The sequence below is a fragment of the Quercus robur genome, chromosome 11 (assembly GCF_932294415.1).
Source record: "Quercus robur chromosome 11, dhQueRobu3.1, whole genome shotgun sequence".
In the NCBI taxonomy this organism is placed as follows: domain Eukaryota; kingdom Viridiplantae; phylum Streptophyta; class Magnoliopsida; order Fagales; family Fagaceae; genus Quercus; species Quercus robur.
In genome coordinates, this window is record NC_065544.1 from 46,288,607 (window position 1) to 46,309,422 (window position 20,816).

Here is a 20,816-nt window from a genome sequence, read left to right on the forward strand (position 1 = left end):
GAGACCTGCAAGTATGGAAAATCGCAAATGTAACTTTAAAATTGGGTCTCATGACATTATCCACACCTTTAAAAATTATTCAATTGAAATTTGAGAGATCAATTGTACATACAAAGTAAACTTCAGGTAGTGTAGTTTTGCCTTCGCAAAACACTAATCTAAGTAGAAAGTTGTGTGAGAAAACCATACATTAATTTGCTATGATATTCTGACTATAAAATATTTAGTATTAGATTATATTTAATATTTAGCAAAAATAAAGAAGATTATATTCAATAGGGAAATTGAACAATGCAAATGGGTTTAAATGAATCGGTTTCCTATTCTTACTGCTACAATTAACAATACAATACAATACAAATTTCACAAAAGCAGAAAAATAATCAAACAAAGCTTCTGTTCTGCTCCAGCCTTTTGTGTGTGTTTTGAAACTTCTATCCCTGTATAATGTGTGTTTATTTTAAGTTGTCTTTGATCTCTTCCATACAATAACAATGCCATAAAAATCAGATGAAGCCAATAAGTTCTCTCCATGGTTCCAAGCAACACCTATAACTGGAAAACGATGACCCTGCAGTGACAATAGGTTGGGTGAGGTTGAAAGCATTGAAAGCTGATTGATAATTATAATTGGCCATTAAAAATTAATTGCAAATAAGATTGACCTGTAGCTTGTTTACACATGTATGCTTCGGCCGAGTTAAATCGTAGAAGTAGACATTTGAATCCTCACTACCAGAAACTTCATGTCACAACAAAATCAAATCATCAGCAAAGAACAGACACATCTCTATGATCATGTGAAACACATATTGATTGAAGTTAAGCATCCAAATCTAAAGAAAATCTCAGTTTCATGATTTCTTATCACCCTTCAATAGCTTTGGAGTTTCAACATCATGATGATACCAACAAACTTCCAAAAATTACTTATGACATTTCTCAATCCCTCTTCAATTTACCATGCTAAAATGTAATCAGAAGTACAAACGTTTTACATGAATGTTTACTTTTAAATGTGTTTCATAAAGACTAGGCATTTAATTTCAGTACAAGTTTAGAAGCTGTTGTCAAATAAAGCTGTCCTCAAAATTCAGTAACACTGTCTATGATATTGTACCATCAAGTTCCAGCACAGTTGGCATTAGGTGAAGTAGGTTGAGAAAAAAAATCTAGATTCAAATCATGACGCAGACGAGAAGCATGTAAATTTGAGAGAACCAAACACCCCACTATCCCAAAGAGAGAGAGAGAGAGAGAGTTTATAATGCCTGAGGAGACAGCAGCAAAAAATTATTTCCTCTTTAGTGATGTCACACATTTAGAAACTCAGCATTTTGGGAAGGCCCTTCAAACCATAAAAGTAAAAACTAGTAAGATCTTGACATACGAACCTATGTATTCTCCCTTTTCAAGGGAAAGCAGGGGACAGAAGGAAGCTCGAATGCTATGTATTCGTGGAGTTAACTTAAGCGAGCATCGAAGAGTCAAATAACCTTGTATTTCCAAAGCAACGCTGCAACAACATCCCAACCTTATTAGCAGTGCTTCACAATAAGTACTTAAGGCCCCATTTGGTTTATAGGAATTCAATTTGGGATGAGATACCCATTCCTCCCATTATTATTATTATTTTGATAGGTACCATTCCTCCCATTATTCCAACCTGTTCATTCTAATGATGATTTTTGGGGTGCATTTAGACTTAGTATTCTGATGCCTTCATTTGGGTGAAATCAAAACATAAAAGAACTGCTTTTATTTTCATCCCCATGGGTATGGGAATCAGAATACCATGTCCACCCTTTGGTATGATTTTACCCCAAAATCTGGTTAACACTATTCCCATATCAACTGGACTGAGATCTCCAGGCCCATGCCCCAAATGAGGGTCAGGGCAATATGGGAATCTCATTGCAATACCCATAACCAAATGTGGCTTTGAAAGTGAAAGGCATAAATCAGATGACCAGACCTGAAAAAAGACAAACTTCCATCTTGAGTACATGTCAGCAGCACAGGGCCACGAGCAAGCAGGGAAAAACTTCTGTACTGCACAGTTGTGACTGGAGATTTGCGCCTGCCATTACTTCGATGGCGATGAGAACGGGATAATGCTCCTGTGTGAGAGTTCATACTAACTGAGTAAATACATCCCTGCATGTATTGTCCCAATAATAATGTCAAAAGAAGAACGCATGAATGCAATGGATCAAAAAGATACAAGATGTATAGAAAAGGGCACACCTGTCCATCCCCACAGAAGACGAGCTGACCAGTGTGATCATGGTCCATAGAGGTAACCTCACTGTCAAAGAATGTTTTATTAATAATCCTCCCAGTGCTGAAATTGAATACCTGGTGGACCAGCGTAGAAATGCCACCGATCAGACAGGAACTATGAAGCGATATGGAAATGGGATACGAAAGTAGGATGTGATAATAGCCGGGCCAGGATGTGATATGGCAGGGCTATGAAAAGATGAATTTGCTATTCTGTGTCAAGTTATGTTAAACTATTTAACATTTGATAATATTAACTTACAGTAATATTAGCTCACAAGTATCCCTAATTTGGAAATTTGTCAAGATGTATATTCATTAACATCCAAGATATTTCAATGTTTTGATGCATCATACTTTGCTCTCCTAGAAATAAACCAAAAAAAAAGGGGGGGGGGGGGGGGGAGGGGGAGAGGGGGAATCTCAATGAGAAAACAATCCAGAAGCTATCATGCATGCTCGTCCACAATGTAACTTAAAAAAATAAAAATAAAAATTGTGTGAAAACAAAGGTACTCAGTAATTACAGTCATTTCTTTGTTTGCATTGCCAACTGAAAGGAAGTTGTTATTTACCTGCATCACAAATGAGGAAAGAGTCAATAAAACCTTTAATGAAAAGTTAAGAAATTGAGATATGCACCATAGTTATATACAAAGACAAGATAGTACAAAGCCACCAAAGCTAAATATAAGAATATTGAAGCTGACATTTGTTAAAAAGAACAAAACAATTTTCAAAGGGGAATTCAAGCCTATAACAACTTAAATGAAAATTTTGATAGAATTGAAAACAAAACAGCTGAAAGCTTAGCACAGGTAATAATTCAAAAAAGGTTTCTGACAGCTTCATTTAGATCAGCCAGGCTAGCTTACGCAATGAAAAAAAATCTTAAAAATTTAGGTCTAATAAGAAGGATTTTGAACATACAAAAACGTTGTAATGGTTTGTAGCGAACAAAATTATTGACATTAGTGTATACTTACAGGGTGAAAACGTATACATAATTGTGAAGAAACTCCATATATTACTCGAATGCAAAGTCCTTTTGATATCTCCCATACTCTCACAGTTTTATCCATCGAGGATGATGCAATGTACTGATTGTTTGATGAGAAATCGAAATCTGAGAAAATGCTAGTATTTTAGAAAGATGTGATGCCAACGATGAGTGCAATACTTGTACCCAGTTTATTACATTGCATGTATACCTCCATTAGTCCTACATCAACAGTAATAATTCAAACCCAACATATAATTATGTACAGGATTATAGATTTTCCACGTTCACAAAAGGATTAGAATCCCATACCTCATATGAGTAAAACTTAGATACAGTTTCTTAGGTGTCTTAGGTTCTCCAATTAAATTTAATCATGTGGTTGCATTGACCAATGAACTACGTGGCTGAATATAATTGTCCTTCAAAAAGATAATATCGTTTTTGCTGCAATGGTCAATAAAAACATGTGGTTGAATTCAATCGGTAAACCTAAAGTACAACACTAAAGGAATTGTACCAAAGTTTTTCCCACTTCATATTATGTTCTCCAACGTGTCATTAATATTATCTAATGACATCATAAGATAATCAATGGAATGTAATCTAGTAGGCCTTAATGATTAACACTAATGGACCAAATTTCAATATTCCATACTTAACCATGGTAATTTAATCAGCTATTGTGCCTCTGCAAATAAAAACTCCTAACATTGGCAAGAAAAAAAATTTAACTTTATTGCATGCTGCAAAAGGGATGGATATGTCTGCGTAATGTGCAAAGGAAAGGTAATCCACAGGACCACAGATCATCTCTTCCTTTTACATGGGTGATAATCTTTGAAGGCACCAACAATAAAAGTATTTCTCTGTTATTTCCTTTGTTTTTGAGGTTCACATGGTGCACAGTTGTGGAGGATAGCCTTATTAGCCTATAGATCTATAGGATATATGTCGCCTATAGATCTCTCTCAGGTAAATGACCCGCACACCCTATAGGACACCCCTGACTCACCCACCATTCCATCCTTATGGAAAGTTAGGGCTCGTTTGGTAACATTGTTCTGGTAACGTTGTTTGTATTTTTTGGAAATATGTGTGGGTGAAAAAGTGTATGGAAATACGTGTAATGTTGTTTAAAAACTGAAAATTGTTGCTCAAAATCACATACCAAACGGCCCAATGTGCCAATTTAGCCCAAAAGCCTTGAGAATACCCATAGGGCCATAAGTTTCAACTTCAATAATTTTAAGATTGCCATGACAAGTTTTGGCAGCTTGCAACCCTACCCCAAGTTTTGCTTGGTGAAGAAAGGAAAGTGCTTGAGCCTAGCATTTCTATATTCAGTTAATTTTATCAATATCCTAGTTATATTGGTTCTCAAGTCTTTGTCTATCTATATTTTATCAGCCTGTAGACAAGCATATGCCACCATACAATATAAGAAAAAGACCACAGAAGCAATACCAGTCAGTCCAACCTGTGACATCTTTGGAGTGGCCTTTTAATTCCTTGAGGACAGAAGGTGGCTCTGACACTGTGCATACTGTCAAGGTTCCATCTGACGCCCCATATGCCAGCAGATCAGAACTCATGTGTCCAAACTTCAAAACCGTAACTGCACATTAAGCTAATCAGATTTCTTTCTATTAAGCTCAACTATATGATGATAGGCACTGACACAACCAGTCTATGTTACTATTTGGGGGGGAAAAACACCAAACAAATATTACCAGAGGCTTTGCACTGATCAAAGATGCACTGCATTCCTACAAAAGAATATGCAGGTTCAGTCCCTCGTTGACGTGGGCGATCAGTATCGCTTGCATTTGAACTAAAACTTGTTCTGCGACTTGAATCTAGATTGCCATTTTGCACATCCTGTAAAAAGAAATATTGTAAGCTATCTATTAGAATGACATAAAAGAAGAATAGGAAGGGAGATAGAATTCAGCTCTTGCATTGTCTCAAGTGTTCCTCAAAGAACCTCCCAATTGTTTAGTTCGAGATTTTGTTATTATATAGCATGTTTCTGTAACTGTTGTAAGCAGTTGTTACTGCCTTTCTATGTAAAGACTTTCTGTTTTCAATTGAAGCAAAAAACCACTTTTATAATCAATCTAATTGTCGTAGATAATAACCTCCTCCCAAATCCCAATTAAAAACCAGGTTCTAAGTATCAAAGACAATAACTGCAATGTTGCAGTAACATACTCTCAAGGTCTCATATCCTACAGTCAGAATCCAGTTCAGTGAGCTAAAAAATGGGCTCTCTCATAAAATACATATACATGAATTTATATTTCTTAAGAAAAAAAGGTAGCTTTGTCTTATGACTCTTATCACTCACTTGAGACCTTCTAAGGAGGTAAACATACAAGTTTCAATTAGAATGTGCATAACCCATGTTGTATAAATATGTATTGACATGTCTCCATGGGTCAATATGATACAATAGATTTGTAAGATGACTAATCAGATCATAATTTCATAATCAAATATTTACAGATGCGTGTCCACATGCATTCCACTGTGGCTGGTTCTCTCCTAGCATAGGTACAACTTATGCATCACTTCAACATACCATGCTGAGTAACACAATCTACTAGAGTCTATGACCCAGTTACTGATTTTTAACATTAAATTATCAATATAATGCTATTGAAGATAAGAAAAATAAGTGTAGGTTAAAGAATGACAATCCATAAAAGAAGTTACATAATCCGAACATACCCTGCCAGAACTCCAGCTCTCTGCCTCATACAAAAGGGAAAGTGGACTTGAAGGTGGAATCCATCGCCCACTGATGCATCAACCAGTAAACGATCCTGATGTCAGAATTGTATGAAACATAAATTTAAAATAGCATACATCTTAGAAAGTTTCATAGACATAAAAATGCTTCATAGTTTTGACTATCAGATAGATGACTTTATTGATAGGTAAATACAAGACAGGAGAATAGTGTTTTAAAAAACAAATGAACTTAATAAAAGAACAGGAAAAAAAGAAGAAAGAGAAGAATCCACCAGTTCTAGTGGTCATACAACAGATGTAAGTTTAAATTCATCACAGGAGCTTGAACACTATCTTCACAGTAATTCTCAGTGCAAGATAAAAAGAATTAATCTCAACGGGCTTCTAGTTAATCCCCAAAATACCGTTCATCCTCTATCACACTAACAACTTGCCTCATACCCCAAACCAAATATAATATTCATAATATATAGCCTTGGTACTATTGAAAAAACTGGTGTAACAGAAGACCCGATTAAAAATGATATGGATAAAAACACTCTTAGTGGGAACAATAGTGACAATCCTAGTTACAGTAATGTTGAGAATTTAAGCATTAGAGACATTCAAAATTTCATAAAAAATTATAATTATTTAGTTAGGGATACTAATAGAAACAGATACTTCAGAAATGATAATGTTACAAAATCCAACATATGATATAATCAGATACAAGAAATCCCGCCTCAGAAACACCGATTCTTATTCTAGCAAAGCATAATGCTTATACAGTATAACATAATCCTATTCCCAAGAAAACGGGCAAAATCCCCATTCATGAGATGAGAAAAAAAGTCCAAATTCTCAATTCACAATGTGAAAATTCAAGTAGTGATACCTGTTTCCAGGAGTGCCTTGGAGGCTGCTTGGTGACTGCAAAGTCTCCCAATTCCTCGGCCGCCTTATGAAATTCCGGTACGCCACGTAACCTTTTCCATTGCATCTCCAATCCTTCAACAAAAAATCCAATGCATATATTCCACTACTTAGAACAAACTTTCAAAAATCCTGCTAACTTCCGTACAAGTCTAAAAGAAAAAACCGAATCTATATCACAGCTCAAAAGGTAATGAACTTTGCGATCAATCGGAAATGCAATGCAAAAATCAAAGATTAGAAATCAATCAAATCTTTTTTTTTTTTTTACCAAATCCAACAATGCCATACACACATTCACAAAATTTTCCATAATTCAAACACAGATCCAATTAACAAAACCTAATTTTACACACATATATGTATGAAGTGGAAGTAGCTTACTCTACGGCGAAGAACACCGGAATTGGCCTTGCTGAAGAGGAGGAAGCGGCGAACGGAGATGTAATCGGAATCGGAATTGGAAGTCACAGGCTGAAGCAAGCAGCTGAAGAGCTCTGGATCTACATTTTCCTTTTCTTTCTTCTTCTTCTCGGCTTCGTCTTCTTCTTCCTTTGCTGAGCTATTTATCTTCTTCTCTTCGATTCTCTGCTCCGCCATTCTAGGAAGCTTGCTGCGGATCCGGAATCATTATCGGGTCATTGTTCGGGTCGGTACACCGAATTTTTTGCGAATCGGAGGAGAGGATCCGAGTCAGTGCGTGAGGGTCAAAGTTCAAACTCCAAAGAGAGAGAGAGAGAGAGAGAGAGAGAGAGGGGTTGACGTTAAGAGTCTTGCGAGTATTTTCCGAATTCTGATTGCGAAAACGGGAACACTATGCGACAATGTACACGTCTGGCTCTAACTAATTTAAACGACCTTGCTTTTCTTTTCTTTTTCCCTGTTTGTTTACGCGAGAGAGAGAGAGATATATAAACCATTTTAGAATTTTTTTTTATTGAAAATAGAAAAAATTGTTAAACTTTTTTGAAACTTATTTTTCTAGAATGAATTATTAATTAAACGCATATATATTTAAAAGAATTTTGTTTATCTAATATCAGGTTAAACAATTTTCTATTATAAAAAAAAGGATTAGATAATTGAGCGGATTCTACTTAAATCAACAATTAAAATCTTGATTTTAAAAAAACACTAGTCAAGTCCGATGAATAAGAAATTTAGAGTTCGAACTCATTTATACTAAAAAATTAATTAGTATTTTAATTGGATGATAACAACAATCATTGTGAGGTGGACGTTATAAGCTCTATCATATTTATCCAAAAAAATAGTTAAACAATCTATCATATTAATATGATGTTGTGTGTGATGGGCTATGGATAATTATTTTCACCTGGACATCAAGGCATACTTATTAATACTGCTTTTATTTTTCACATGTTATAACTTGTCGAGATTGTGTTACTGGAATTATTCAAAGTTGTTTGGGCTTTGGGGAGGTGCTCTATCTTAAATTACTCAATTACGTGGTTGCATTGATTAATGAGTTATAAAATTGAATTGAATTGATTTTGAAGGAAGATAACATATTTGGTGTTGAATTTAGGTATCTAATTTTTGTGTATTTGAATGCGTATGTTAAGACGAGCAATACTAGAGGCATAAATTTAATCACAAGTTAGTTATGTACAAATGGCAAAATGGGTTGTGACACGTATAACAATAAGAGAAGGGAGAGCATAAGTTAAGCATGTAAACTAGGTGAATATCGACAGTTATCAAAGTCCTAGACAACACTTGAAATTGAGAGGGAAGATTGTTGACAATTTCTGATAAAAGGCCAATGGCCTTATGATTAATCAAAGACTTATTTCTCGTCTAGACATACAACTTTTTCACTACAAATTACTTAAAAAAGATTTCTCTCATGATGCCTTATATTGATATTGAATTAGTTAAGCTTGCGTTATGGTGGGTGGGATGTATGGCATAGTTCTCAGAACCGGACCGGATCGGGAGGTCGGACTGTGAGAATCGAGAACCGGAATGAAAACCGATTTTTTAAGCATAAAGAACCGGGCATATTTGGCAATTCTGTGAACCCCTAAAACCGGGGTTGGACTGCACGAACCGGTGGCAAGAACTGTGCGGTCCAACCCCTTAGCAATTTAAAAAATTTTTTTTTTAATAAAAACAACCATCTCTTACAAGGAATAAAAAAAAAATTATAATTAAAATCCTTCAAAGATATTCAATTTTACGTTAAAAATTAATCATAAATTTTAATGTTTTCATGGTTATTATTTTATTTTATTAACTTTCTTATTTAATTATTAAATATATGCTTGAAAATCATTAAATTTCCCTCACATCTATAGATATATTAGTCAATTTTGCTAGTTTTATAAATTTAATATCTATATTTAGGCTTTAATTAATTATTAAATTAATTATGACGTCATCACGGTTCGACCCCGGTTCGACTTCGATTCGACCTCAAAAACCTTGAACCTCTCCCTTTTACGGTACAATGAACAGTCCGAGTTTGAAAACCTTGATGTATGGTGAGTCTCACATTAAACAAATATTAGGTTATCTAAGTTTTATAAACAACTATAACAAACCAGTTCAATTGTGATTAAACTAATTCTTTTGTGATATAACCTATATGTGTTTTTTTTTTCCTTGAGAAACCTTCTCGCTGTCCATGTTTTCTTTACAAAGATTAATGCATATATAAAATCGATTCAAATACTATAGGCAATAGTCCGAGATATACATTAATGTGCAGATGTAGATTAATTAGTTGAATGTTAGAAGATTAGATGTTAACTGGTTTGAACAGATTACATAACAAGCAACCTGAGTCAACATATACCCCTCCCCCAACCCAAAACAAAGAAAGAAAGAAAAGCAATCGATTCAGTTCACTTCAAACTACTATTTTCTTTATCTGAGCTTGGGGAAGGGATATCCACATGTGTGATCCATTATTCCATAACAAAACATAATTAAAGGATTTCGATTCATCCTTAGGCCACCTTGTGACAATTGGTTTGGAAAAACAAAGAGCATCTCCTTTTTTTATATATGTTTTTTTTCTTTCCTTATGTAAGACAAATCCTTTTCATATTCAACATATTGACCCTTAATCTGAATATTCTTTTTTAGCTTCAAATATTCCACCTATTTTTTTATACATTAAAGATTAATTTATATTATTATATATGTAATCACACCACAAGTTCGTGCATCAATAATTTGAAGGAATTAAATACAGTTGTTATTTGATTTAATATATTTTAAAGCTAATTGTAGTTTCCCTTGCATTCTTTCTTACCATTTGCGGCCCGCATGTTAAAATTCTAAAATAATAAAAGTATAGAATTGATGCTAATGCGAGAGAGGAAGAGAATAGTATAAGAAGGTTAATGTTGATGGGAGAAAACCTAGATTGCTACATGTTTACTATATAACAAGATTTAAGTAAAATTTGTACTATATGTGACATCGTTCATCCCAACAAGCTTTGTTGATTACGTACATTCAAGTTTAGTTTTGGATTTTAAATTGAGTTCTCGAAGGAGCTGTTTGACTTTTGCATTATTGGTTCCTTGAATATATAGTTTGAACCAGAAATAGACACACCTGTATTGGTTAAAGACTCGCTAGGTTTCTCCTATCATTACCAAAGATAACCTCAGCTTATGCGTCATTGCCCCAGTGCAAAGTTGGACCTGATATGTATATATACCCAGATGAAAAGGGCGTTGAGTTCAATACAGTGTGCATAGAAAGATCATGATGGGTGTGCTGGGTTCTTCTTCTTCTTCTTTAACTATTACAGTTGTTTTGGGTTTGATTTTGAATGCTGTAGTGTGTTATGGAGGAACATCCAACAATTATTCGCGGACGGCTTTCCCAACTTACAACAACACTGATATGCCTGTTGACAGTGAGGCCTTTTATGTTCCTCCAGGAATCAACTCACCTCAACAAGTGTGTTTTCTCATCATTCTTCTGCTTGTTTTTGTTCCTCTCCTTGTTTTCTCACAAATATGAAGTTCTAAATTTTTATTTCAGTTTTTGACAAGTGGTACTCTATTTTAGGTTCATATAACACAAGGAGACCATGTGGGAACAGCAGTAATTGTGTCATGGATCACTCCTACTGCTCCAGGTTCCAATATAGTTCTCTACTGGAGAACTCATGAAAATGGCACAAAAATTCAATTGGCTGAGGCCACGATTGGAGCCTACAGATACTACAACTACACTTCTGGTTTCATTCACCATGCCAACATCAGCAACTTACAGGTGAAATGGAATTTTGTTTAACTTATTTAGATCTAGTAATTGTTTTATATATATGATGGTACATAATTTGTTGCCTGGTTCATGTTTTATGCACCTAATCCTGAATTAGTCTTGTTGCAATTCTAAATTCTATTATTCTGTTTGTTAATTTAATTCTATTTATTTGCACAGTTCAATACCAAATACTACTATCAGATTGGTGAAGGGCAGTATGCAAGAACGTTCTGGTTTGTAACTCCTCCTGCACCAGGCCCTGATGTCCCCTACACATTTGGCCTCATAGGTAAGTTTAGCGCGATTTATTTATTCTTAAAAGAGATAGAGGAATTTAAACTCTGGGCGTTTTATTTAGATATACTAGGAAGTAAGAGTTGAGCTACAAAACACTTGGCTAACCTAATCATTCATGTACTTATATTCAATAATTTTATATGTATATTTAGACCTGATCAATGTTGAATATTAATATATGCATTTGCAGGGGATCTTGGTCAGACATACAATTCAAACAGCACACTCGCTCATTACCAATTGGACCCTCTAAATGGACAAACAGTGTTGTACCTTGGAGATCTCTCCTACGCAGATGACCACCCATTTCATGACAACGTTAGGTGGGATACCTGGGGAAGGTTCGTAGAGAGAAGTGCTGCTTACCAGCCTTGGATTTGGACAGTTTGGAATCATGAAGTTGATTGGGCCCCTGAATTGGTAACCAACCATCTTATACTAACCAAAATATTAGAGATATAAAAACATTTTACAATCTAAAAAATATATTATTGAAGTGATTAATTGTTATTGGTAGAACATTATTTCCACATGATTTCAATACAGACACTATTTTATAGCTAAAACTTATTATACACTCATGTGTAAGAGTGTTTTGCATTTGAAAACCTGGGTTCACTTGAAATCGACGAATCGTAGGTTGAACTGATGTTTTTGATTGCAAAACACTTGTTAGTACACAAGTGTGTAATAAACAATTCTCTATTTTTATTGTATACTAATCATAATATGCTAATTAACTTGATTGTTGTGGAAAAAATTATATCAATTGTTGTAGAAAAAATTGTATAATTTTTGCTGCATGTTACTAAACTTGCATACTAATAAGCTAATAATTTTTCCCTATAAGTCTCCTATTTAATCCAGTACTTTTTACTCACACAAGAGAGTGGTACTGCCATATTTAATATTGTAGGGTGAACCTGTACCTTTTGTACCTTATAGTCACCGTTATCATACGCCATATGAAGCAGCGGGTAGTACTGCACCCTTTTGGTACTCAATCAAGAGAGGCCCAGCCTACATCATAGTCATGGCTGCGTATTCAGCATTTGGTAACTAAATATATAACTTTGTGTTTTGCATATAATGTGTAATCATGGACGTGTGTGCTTTCCAAGTCTTAATTTGTAATACATTCTTTGTATACTGTGTGTTTTTTTAAAGGCTATTCAACTCCTCAGTACAGTTGGTTCAACCAGGAGGTACTAAAGGTTAACAGAACTGAAACACCATGGTTGATTGTTCTAATGCATCCTCCATGGTATAATAGCTACCATAGTCATTATATGGAAGGTGAAACCATGAGAGGAGTTTACGAGACAACATTCGTACAAAACAAAGTTGACATTGTATTTGCTGGTCATGTCCATGCTTATGAACGCTCTGTAAGTTCTCTTTACATTCTAAGTATAACCATATTTAATTTTTTATTTTCTCCTAAATTCTGTGTACTTTATACTAAAATTTTTATCTAGAAGTACAATATATTATGGCCCATGTCTACATTTTAGTGTCACTTGAGATTTGAGAAGTATCTTTTTTCTTTGTTATTTATGTGACAGATACGTGTATCTAACATTCAATACAACATCACAAATGGTCTTTGCACTCCAATTAAAAATTTAAGCGCACCTGTATACTTCACCATTGGTGATGGTGGAAATGAAGAAGGCTTATCAAAGTAAGATCAATGTTTATTTAATAAAATTGCAGTTTCCTCATATGATCGATGCAAGGCTTCATACATCTTCACATGAAATTTTCTCTTTCTGTGTTGTAGCGCAATGTATTTCCCACAACCATATTACTCAGCTTTTCGTGAAGCAAGTTTCGGTCATGGCATTTTGGATATCAAAAACCGAACCCATGCTTATTTTGCTTGGCACAGGAATGAAGATGGGTACGATGTGATTTCTGATTCTCTATGGCTTACCAATAGATATTGGTATCCAACTGACGATTCTAACTGATGATTCCATGAGTACTTAGCAATAACGAAGACTACAAATGTGTGATTTTTGGACAAGAATCCAGCATTTGTGTGAATAATACTTTTAACCCTTTTTCGATTTGTGCATGTCATTATTGCCAGTGTAACAGCAAGAGTTGTTTGTGTTGCCGTGTCCATGATATTCTTCAATAAGATGTTTGTTCTTTGAAAGTTAGGACTCAAAAATTTCTCATGCTCGCTCACTCCCAAGTGCAGGAGATCGTAGTAATATAATTCTCAAAATACCAAGGTCGAACCGAAAGGAACAGAGTAAATTCAAAGACAATATAATAAAACAACAATTTGGGTGAAGAAGAAAAACACTTTTGCTTGATGATGGTTAACAAGAATAATAATAAAAACTAATTTAAATCAATAATGTAAATATCAGGGCATCAAGGTGTTTCCCTATATTGATATAAATTATTTGTGATCTAAGAAAATATATATATATATATATATATATATATATAAAATTGATTGTTCTTATATAATTAAAAACTTATGATTCGGTTGGACTGAGACAATTCAAGAACACATGATAACCTAGATTAATAATGCGGTTAAAATAGTTTTCAGAAAAACCCATTCACTTTAAAACGTGATTTCTATTTGAAACTAAGAAAAACATGATTGAACTTATTGAAAGCATGAGAGAACTAATACATTAAAAGAAATCTAATTGAACAATCAAATATGTTATTGTCTAAAATCTTAGAAAGAATCACATTGAATATTCATACCACATAGAAGAAGCATAACCCTTCGCCCTAGCAAAGAGTTTAGGCTGCCATTAGAGAAAAGAAAATACAATTTTTTCTTTGCCAAATTCTTTCTCTCCAGCCTCCCTTCAAAAACCTAACGTAAAAGTGTCCAAAGAAAATAAAACTTTTACTATTTTAATTTTCGTCTAGATTTACAATAGTAACTTGTGAGTTAATTTCGGCTTTCAAAAATTGTGAATTTCAAAAAACTTAAAACTGGAAAGTTGCAAATATTTAAGTCACAGTTCCAAGCCATCTAGCATTGTGTCAATTGGATTTTTGAGGAGTGAGATATGCCCAAAATACTGATTAGTGCTCTAATCTGATCCTCTTTGATTTCTTTCCTTATTTGAAGCTTCTAAACATGGTAGACGACCCAAGCACTCCAGCTGCAAGTCCAAATCTTCTATCTCACTTTCTCTACTCCACTTTATACTCCACAAATAAAAACTTGCCAAATGTCTATCTACTTAATTAAATCCTAATTTTGTGGCTTATTTATTTCAGTTACCTAAATTAAATAAATAAAGAAAATTAGAAAAACCCAACAGTCAACCCATCCCACCACTAGTAGCGCCACCTTCATTCGCTGCAGCCACCAACTACTCTAGTCACAGCCATCCAAGTAAGGTACCGTCTTGGAACTCTAAACAAAGCCAAGCCAAATATAGGACCTTCAAACTCCAACAAAGTCCAATATTCTATCATTCCTTTTCTCGGCTTTCTCAGGAACTAAACATTATGGTTGATTCAATCAGTTAAAAGTTCGGGTGGGTGGGTGATGTAAAATCTATTATAGTTTTCAAATAAAACTACTTTTATTTTTATTTTGCCTTCCTAATTGTACCATGTTATATCTTTTCAACCTTTGGTTCCTGAGAAATAAAAACTTGTCATATCAAACTCTATATTTTGAGGTGCTCTTTGTGATGAGGAAAATCACAACCAAAGTTTTCTGGTTCCGATGGATGGCTGTGATTGAAGGTGTTGATGGCTCTGGCGAACAATGGTAGTGGTGTAAGTGGTAGGATGTGTTGACTTTTGGGTTTTTCTTATTTTCTTTATTTATTTAATTTAGGTAATTGAAATAATAAAGCCACAAAATTAGGATTTAATTAAATAGATAGACATTTGGCAAGTTTTTATTTGTGGAGTAGAAAAAGTGAGGCAGAAGATTTGGACTCCTCCAACTGCACCTTTTAAGACATTTAAGCATGATCTTTTAGCTCATCTTTAATTCTAGTTTGACCTCCATTTTCTCACAAACTCTTGTTAACTCATATTTTTCACATGATTTCCTGAAAGTAGAAAATTACACGTAATGAATGACATCTTATTTAAGAAATTATGTAAAAATAAATAATAGGGACTAATGAAAATCATGACTTAATTATACAAATTAAGCATATTAATAAGGAAATAATGCCCCACATAAATATATAACAAGTATACATTTTAAGGCGTTATCACACCCCCTAACTTAAATCTTGCTAGTTCCTAGCAATCCACAAAGCACCCATGTCTATTGAAAGTGAAAAATTAAAACTAAAATACAAGCCACTTTTGTAGGCTACACGACTACACTTCCCATGTGCAGCAAGTCTTTGAACCCCTAGGTCACCCTAGTGGACGAGTTTACTCTCGTGAGGATTTGCAGTGACTCTACCAAAAAAAGTTAAAGGTTTCCTGAAAATTCATGTAGCAAATGTTAGTCCGCTTTTATCATTATATCATACAAATGAACTTTCAATTCCGAGTTGGGACACTGTTCATCATATTAAAGAGTTTTCACTAGCTTCACTTTTGGAGTGCATGTGTGCATAGCCCATCCAATCGAACCGGCTTTTCCAAACATTCATAGACCAAGAATAATCTAGTTAGAGCCTTTACTCCAAAACCTCTCTTAAGTCATCAACATTTTGAAAGAACACACAAAGAAGTAATGGCCTTTTTTTTTTTTCTCTCTCTCTCTCTCTCTCTCTCTCTCTCTTCAAATCACATGTGAACAAAAAGGAAAGAAGAAGTTTTAAGAATATCACATGCGTATATAAAAACAGCTGCTAAAACAACGGAAAAATATCTCTTGGAAAGGGTGTTGAATTCTTGGAAATTCTCATCCCTAGTTTTTATCCCAAACACATACCAGCCATGCATCTTTAGGATCAAGTAGGACTTTAAGCTTAGTGGTAGTATAATCTTATGGCTAAGTAAAGGCAAAACTGCTCTCTTTGAAATATGAAGTATATGAATCAAATGCAGCGAATTCAAGCCAAACCCAACTCATAGGAGTAACGACCAACTTGAATCAAAACAACCTTTTCTCAACCATATAACCCTTTTGAAATACGTGAAAGATGTGTAAGACACCAATGATTTATTTATTGATTATGTATGTCTTCTCTTTCTTTTTTTCTTTTTTTTTTTGATCTTTCTTTACTCTTTTTTTTTTTTTTCCTTTCTTCTTCTTTTTGATTTTGATTTTGATTTTTTATTTTTATTTTATTATTATTATTATTTTAAGAAAAGAGAGACAATGGTGGTATATAAATGCATCAATTGCTCAAAACTTGAACTCCCAAGAGAATACCCATAAATAAAAATGTTTTGTGGTATTGTAGAAGTATTTCTCATGACTCAAATGATGGTGACAATGGTTAATGTAAAGGTAAGCTGAATATTTGTTTAGCTGGTGACAAAATTGATGGTCTTAGGCTCTCATCTCCTAAAATTCCACACAAACCAGCATGCCTAAGGACAAAAATAAGTAGGATCATGGTATATCTCCCCATAATGTTTCTAGTAGTCAACAAAAAAATATAGAGTTCTTTTACAAAAACTGAAGCATATGAGAGAAATTTAAGAGCTCAAACAAAGAAATACTCTCACAAAGAAAAGCAAGGCTCAAGAACTCTCTATATGGGTTGAGTTTCAACTTATATCTAGCTTGTTCATGATCCATGCATATCCAATATCCTACCGTCCGCTAACTCGGCTATTATGCTCAAAAGTTTCCAATTGTGCCTTTCGTGAAAGGGTCTTAATATAGCAAACAATATAACCAACTCAGCATTATTCATTCCATCACATGATATAAAAATAAAGCTTATAATTCTTCTGCGTTCAAATCCAAGGTTTTTATTTTTTATTTTTATAGAATTGAAATATTGCAACCAAAAAGAAAGAAAAGAAAAATCATGCAAGGTGTAGCAAAATGTGTAAACCTCTCCCCCCAACTAAAATATTGCATTGTCCTCAATGTATTTAAGCCAAAATAAATTCAAGTTTAAAGGGAAGAAGTTACCTTAAGCATTTACATTTTTTTTTTTTAAATTTCTTTCACACCTGCAAATGTTAGCTCACCAAAAAAAAAAAAAGCAAAAAAAAAAAAAATAAATAACAATATGGCTGTCCACGGGTCAGGTTTGTGCCCAACCTGAAACCGACCTGATCACTTCGGGTTTTTCATGTTTAGACCCGCCGCCGACTGGTGAACGGAGTCGGTTCGAGTGGTCGGATTTTCGCTGGGTTTAGATCAGTCCTCGGTTGGTTTCGGGTTGTGCGAATATCTGCCGGATTTTGCCAAAAGTCGCCGGATCTTGATGAGACCTCGGCGGATCTCGAAGAGATCAGGTTGATCTTGGTGAGATATGGCCGGATCTCGGTATATCTCGAAGAGATCAGGCCAAATCTCGACAAGATCTCACCTGACTCTTCGAGTTCAGGCTGGATCTCAACAGATCGAACAGAAAATGGGAGATTTTCCTTCGAGTTCAAGCCGGATTTCAACAAATCGGATAGAAAATGTGCGATTTTTCGGTCAGATACGGTTGGGTCGGTTAAAATCAGTTTCTCAGCCTCAAACCTGCCAATCGACTCGCCGTTTTCAGGTTCAGGGAGTAGAGACCCGTCGCTGACCCATCATCGGCATCGGGTTGGCCGGTTCTCGGGTTGGATCAGACGATTGGGGCGGGTAGGTTGGGTTCCGAATCTGGTTGGACAGCCCTAAATAACAAAAAGGAAAAAGAGAAAGAAAAAAAGAGAAAGAAAAGAAATCAAAATTTTGATTTTGCTCATTTTGCCTTTGAATGAAAGTACTAAGTGCATCCTCCAAGGAAGGTCTAGATGATGATGATGCATGTGGTGAATTAAAATTCCTTGGAGCAGGAGGATTCAACACATTGTCACTCTTATAACGCAAATACGGATGGTTTCGCATAGTGAATTTAAAAAAATTGTGAATTTCGAAATTCAAATACTTGGGTGATGAAACACATAATAATCATGAAGAGAACAGAAGAACTATGTATGAATTGTTGCATCCCACATAAAATTCTGTTCCTTCATGCATCATGTTTCCACCTAATGCACCATAGGTAGAACTGAAACAAGGTTTATTAGCAATACTTCTTGACTTTAGGGGACAAGAAAATGATAATCCTTATGTCCATGTTAGAGCTTTTGAAAAGGTAATAAGTAGTTTCTATACACAAAATGTTATTGAGACTGCTAAGTTGTGAATTTCAACACATAGTGAATTTAAAAAATTGTGAATTTTGAAAAACTCAAAACTGGAAAGTTGAAGATATTTAAGTCACGGTTCCAACCCATCTAGCCTTGTGTCAATTGAATTTTTGAGGAGAGAGAAACGCCCAAAATACTGATCAGTGCTCAAATTTGATTTTTCCTTTTCAGATTCCGCCTCTTGGATTTCTTTCTTATTTGAAGCTTCCAAACATGGTAGAAGACCCAAGCACTCCAATTGCACCTCCTTAAACATTTAAGCATGGTCCACGCTTATAAATAGCAAAGGCTAAGCATGAAGGGTTTATTTTGTTTTGGGACGATGTAAGTAAAAATTCGTCCACATACTCAAGACGAGATAAAATGACTCCATTAGTGAGTGAACCCCACAACCACAGAAATAGCATGGATGATGTAAATAAAATTCGTTCATAAAGCTTATAACATATTCAAACACTTAAAACGATGGAAATGAAAAGCATTCATTCATTCATAAAATTCAAAGAAGGGTAGACGACCACCGTCCAAAAACCCTTAGAAGTAATGTCAAGAGTGATTGTCCATAAAACTCGTCCATAAATTTGGACGAGAGAACTGTACTTTTCTAAATTCAAAAAAAAAAAGAAAAAAAAAAGAAAAAGAAAGAAAGAAACAAGCAAAGCCCAAAACAACGGGCATCCCCAACAAGATTAAAATAATAAATTTTCTAAGGAGAAAGTAAATTCACTTGGATAAACCACTGGGGGCATTACCTCCAAACTTTGGATCGTCCTAGGTTACTTCGTTGTTGGCATCATCCACCACATTAACGTCCTCAGAACTTGTCGCAAGTAAGGAACTCTCTATGGCGAGGGGAATCTTAAAGGTATCAAAGTTCAGCTCAGGGAAAGCCTCCTTGGCATCAGCACGGAAGTCCTCATAGCTAGCTGCGTAATGACTGTCTAGACGATTCTTGTACTCGTCAGACTTCTTAAAAAGCTGCCACGGCTTCTCCATAGGCCTTCTCCAAGGACAAAGTGAACTTTGAAACTTGTCCCTCCATATGGGCAATGTGAGTTTCTTTCTCAATATCATCTGCTTTAAGTTCCTCAACCTCGTTTTTTAGCTTCGTCTCTATTCCTTGCAAACGATTGAGATCTTCAGTCAATCTGATTACCTCCCCTTTTTTCAATAAAACTTCATTGTTCAGCTCTTTGGCCTTCTCCTTAGACGTCTTAGCTTCCTCACAAAGCTCCTTGGCCTGGCAAGATGGTATGTAAAACTTTGACATAGACTATGAGTGGACGAAGGAAAGTTAGAAATTTTGTTTAAAACTTGAAGAAAACAAAACAAAGACGAATGAAATTTATATACCTTGAAGAGATCATGGATGGCAAAATGTTCAAAGTCTTTCACTGACATGTTATAACATGAATTTACTTCATTATCAGTGATTATTCCCTTGAACGTCCTCCATGCATAACCCTCATTTAGCACCAGGTTGGGAGGACAATCAGACGACTTCGAGGGATGAGCCTTGTGAGGAGCTTTGGTTGGAGGGGGGGGGGGGGGAGGATCAGTCTGGACGAATGGAATTGTCTAAATGGGCACCACATTAACCACAAGGTCGTCTAGGTCTACTGTTGGCGTAAATTTTGGAACCTTAGGAAGAGAAACCTTGCCAGATTTTTGCTTCTTAGGACCTCGACGACTTGGAAGGTTGTCAAGGTCCACTGAACTAGATATATAGACTTGGGCTTTCTCTTCCCTATTTGGACGGTAGGTTTCTAGACGACTGAGGGTACAGTAGTGTCTTCATCACCACTTGTAATAGTCTTTTCCCTATTCTCTTTCATGGTAGCCATTCCTGTAACAAGGAAAAATAAAGTTTTTTTAAAAAAAAAGAAGAAGAAGAAGAAAAGACTAAGAAAGAAAAGAATAGACGATACTTACTTCGACGAGTAGTTTCCTCATGACCAAGGTTTTCAGCAGTGGGTACTGGGCCAAGTCCCCAAACAGCTAGACGACCAAGGGTCACTAGACTATGGAAGTA

General features: G+C 35.1%; 2 protein-coding genes across 3 annotated transcripts; one reads left to right on the top strand and one right to left on the bottom strand.

Moving 5' to 3' along the window:
• Nucleotides 1-246: 246 nt before the first annotated feature.
• Nucleotides 247-7,829, bottom strand: LOC126705455 (uncharacterized). Its single transcript, XM_050404481.1, has 12 exons — nucleotides 7,340-7,829; nucleotides 6,918-7,030; nucleotides 6,017-6,086; nucleotides 5,017-5,164; nucleotides 4,764-4,901; nucleotides 3,270-3,409; nucleotides 2,811-2,858; nucleotides 2,248-2,358; nucleotides 1,976-2,157; nucleotides 1,395-1,516; nucleotides 666-742; nucleotides 247-571 (listed from the first exon to the last, which is right to left on the bottom strand). Exons 1-12 carry the CDS (start codon nucleotides 7,553-7,555, stop codon nucleotides 461-463), a joined length of 1,476 nt encoding a protein of 491 aa, XP_050260438.1. The 5' UTR covers nucleotides 7,556-7,829; the 3' UTR covers nucleotides 247-460.
• Nucleotides 7,830-10,564: 2,735 nt separating this feature from the next.
• LOC126705456 (purple acid phosphatase 2-like) lies at nucleotides 10,565-13,670 on the top strand. Of its 2 annotated transcripts, none has more exons than XR_007648293.1 (8): nucleotides 10,565-10,897; nucleotides 11,009-11,215; nucleotides 11,387-11,498; nucleotides 11,697-11,926; nucleotides 12,423-12,561; nucleotides 12,674-12,916; nucleotides 13,072-13,190; nucleotides 13,290-13,443. XR_007648293.1 is itself a non-coding variant. In XM_050404482.1 (8 exons), exons 1-8 carry the CDS (start codon nucleotides 10,700-10,702, stop codon nucleotides 13,477-13,479), a joined length of 1,416 nt encoding a protein of 471 aa, XP_050260439.1. In that variant the 5' UTR covers nucleotides 10,567-10,699; the 3' UTR covers nucleotides 13,480-13,670. The 2 variants fall into 2 exon arrangements, 1 of the variants encoding a protein (XP_050260439.1); XM_050404482.1 differs by having other exon boundaries at nucleotides 10,567-10,897; nucleotides 12,674-12,894; nucleotides 13,290-13,670.
• The last annotated feature ends 7,146 nt before the right edge of the window (nucleotides 13,671-20,816 follow it).

Excerpts from the sequence above, each read along its gene's own strand:
- LOC126705455 (XM_050404481.1), bottom strand. The coding sequence starts at position 7,555 with ATGGCGGAGCAGAGAATCGAAGAGAAGAAGATAAATAGCTCAGCAAAG. Across the intron at positions 4,902-5,016 it reads TGATCAGTGCAAAGCCTCTG|TTACGGTTTTGAAGTTTGGA; the intron begins GTAATATTTGTT and ends CTTAATGTGCAG. Across the intron at positions 3,410-4,763 it reads CCACTCCAAAGATGTCACAG|ATTTCGATTTCTCATCAAAC; the intron begins GTTGGACTGACT and ends GCATTTTCTCAG.
- LOC126705456 (XM_050404482.1), top strand. The coding sequence starts at position 10,700 with ATGATGGGTGTGCTGGGTTCTTCTTCTTCTTCTTTAACTATTACAGTT. Across the intron at positions 11,499-11,696 it reads CTACACATTTGGCCTCATAG|GGGATCTTGGTCAGACATAC; the intron begins GTAAGTTTAGCG and ends ATGCATTTGCAG. Across the intron at positions 12,562-12,673 it reads GGCTGCGTATTCAGCATTTG|GCTATTCAACTCCTCAGTAC; the intron begins GTAACTAAATAT and ends GTTTTTTTAAAG.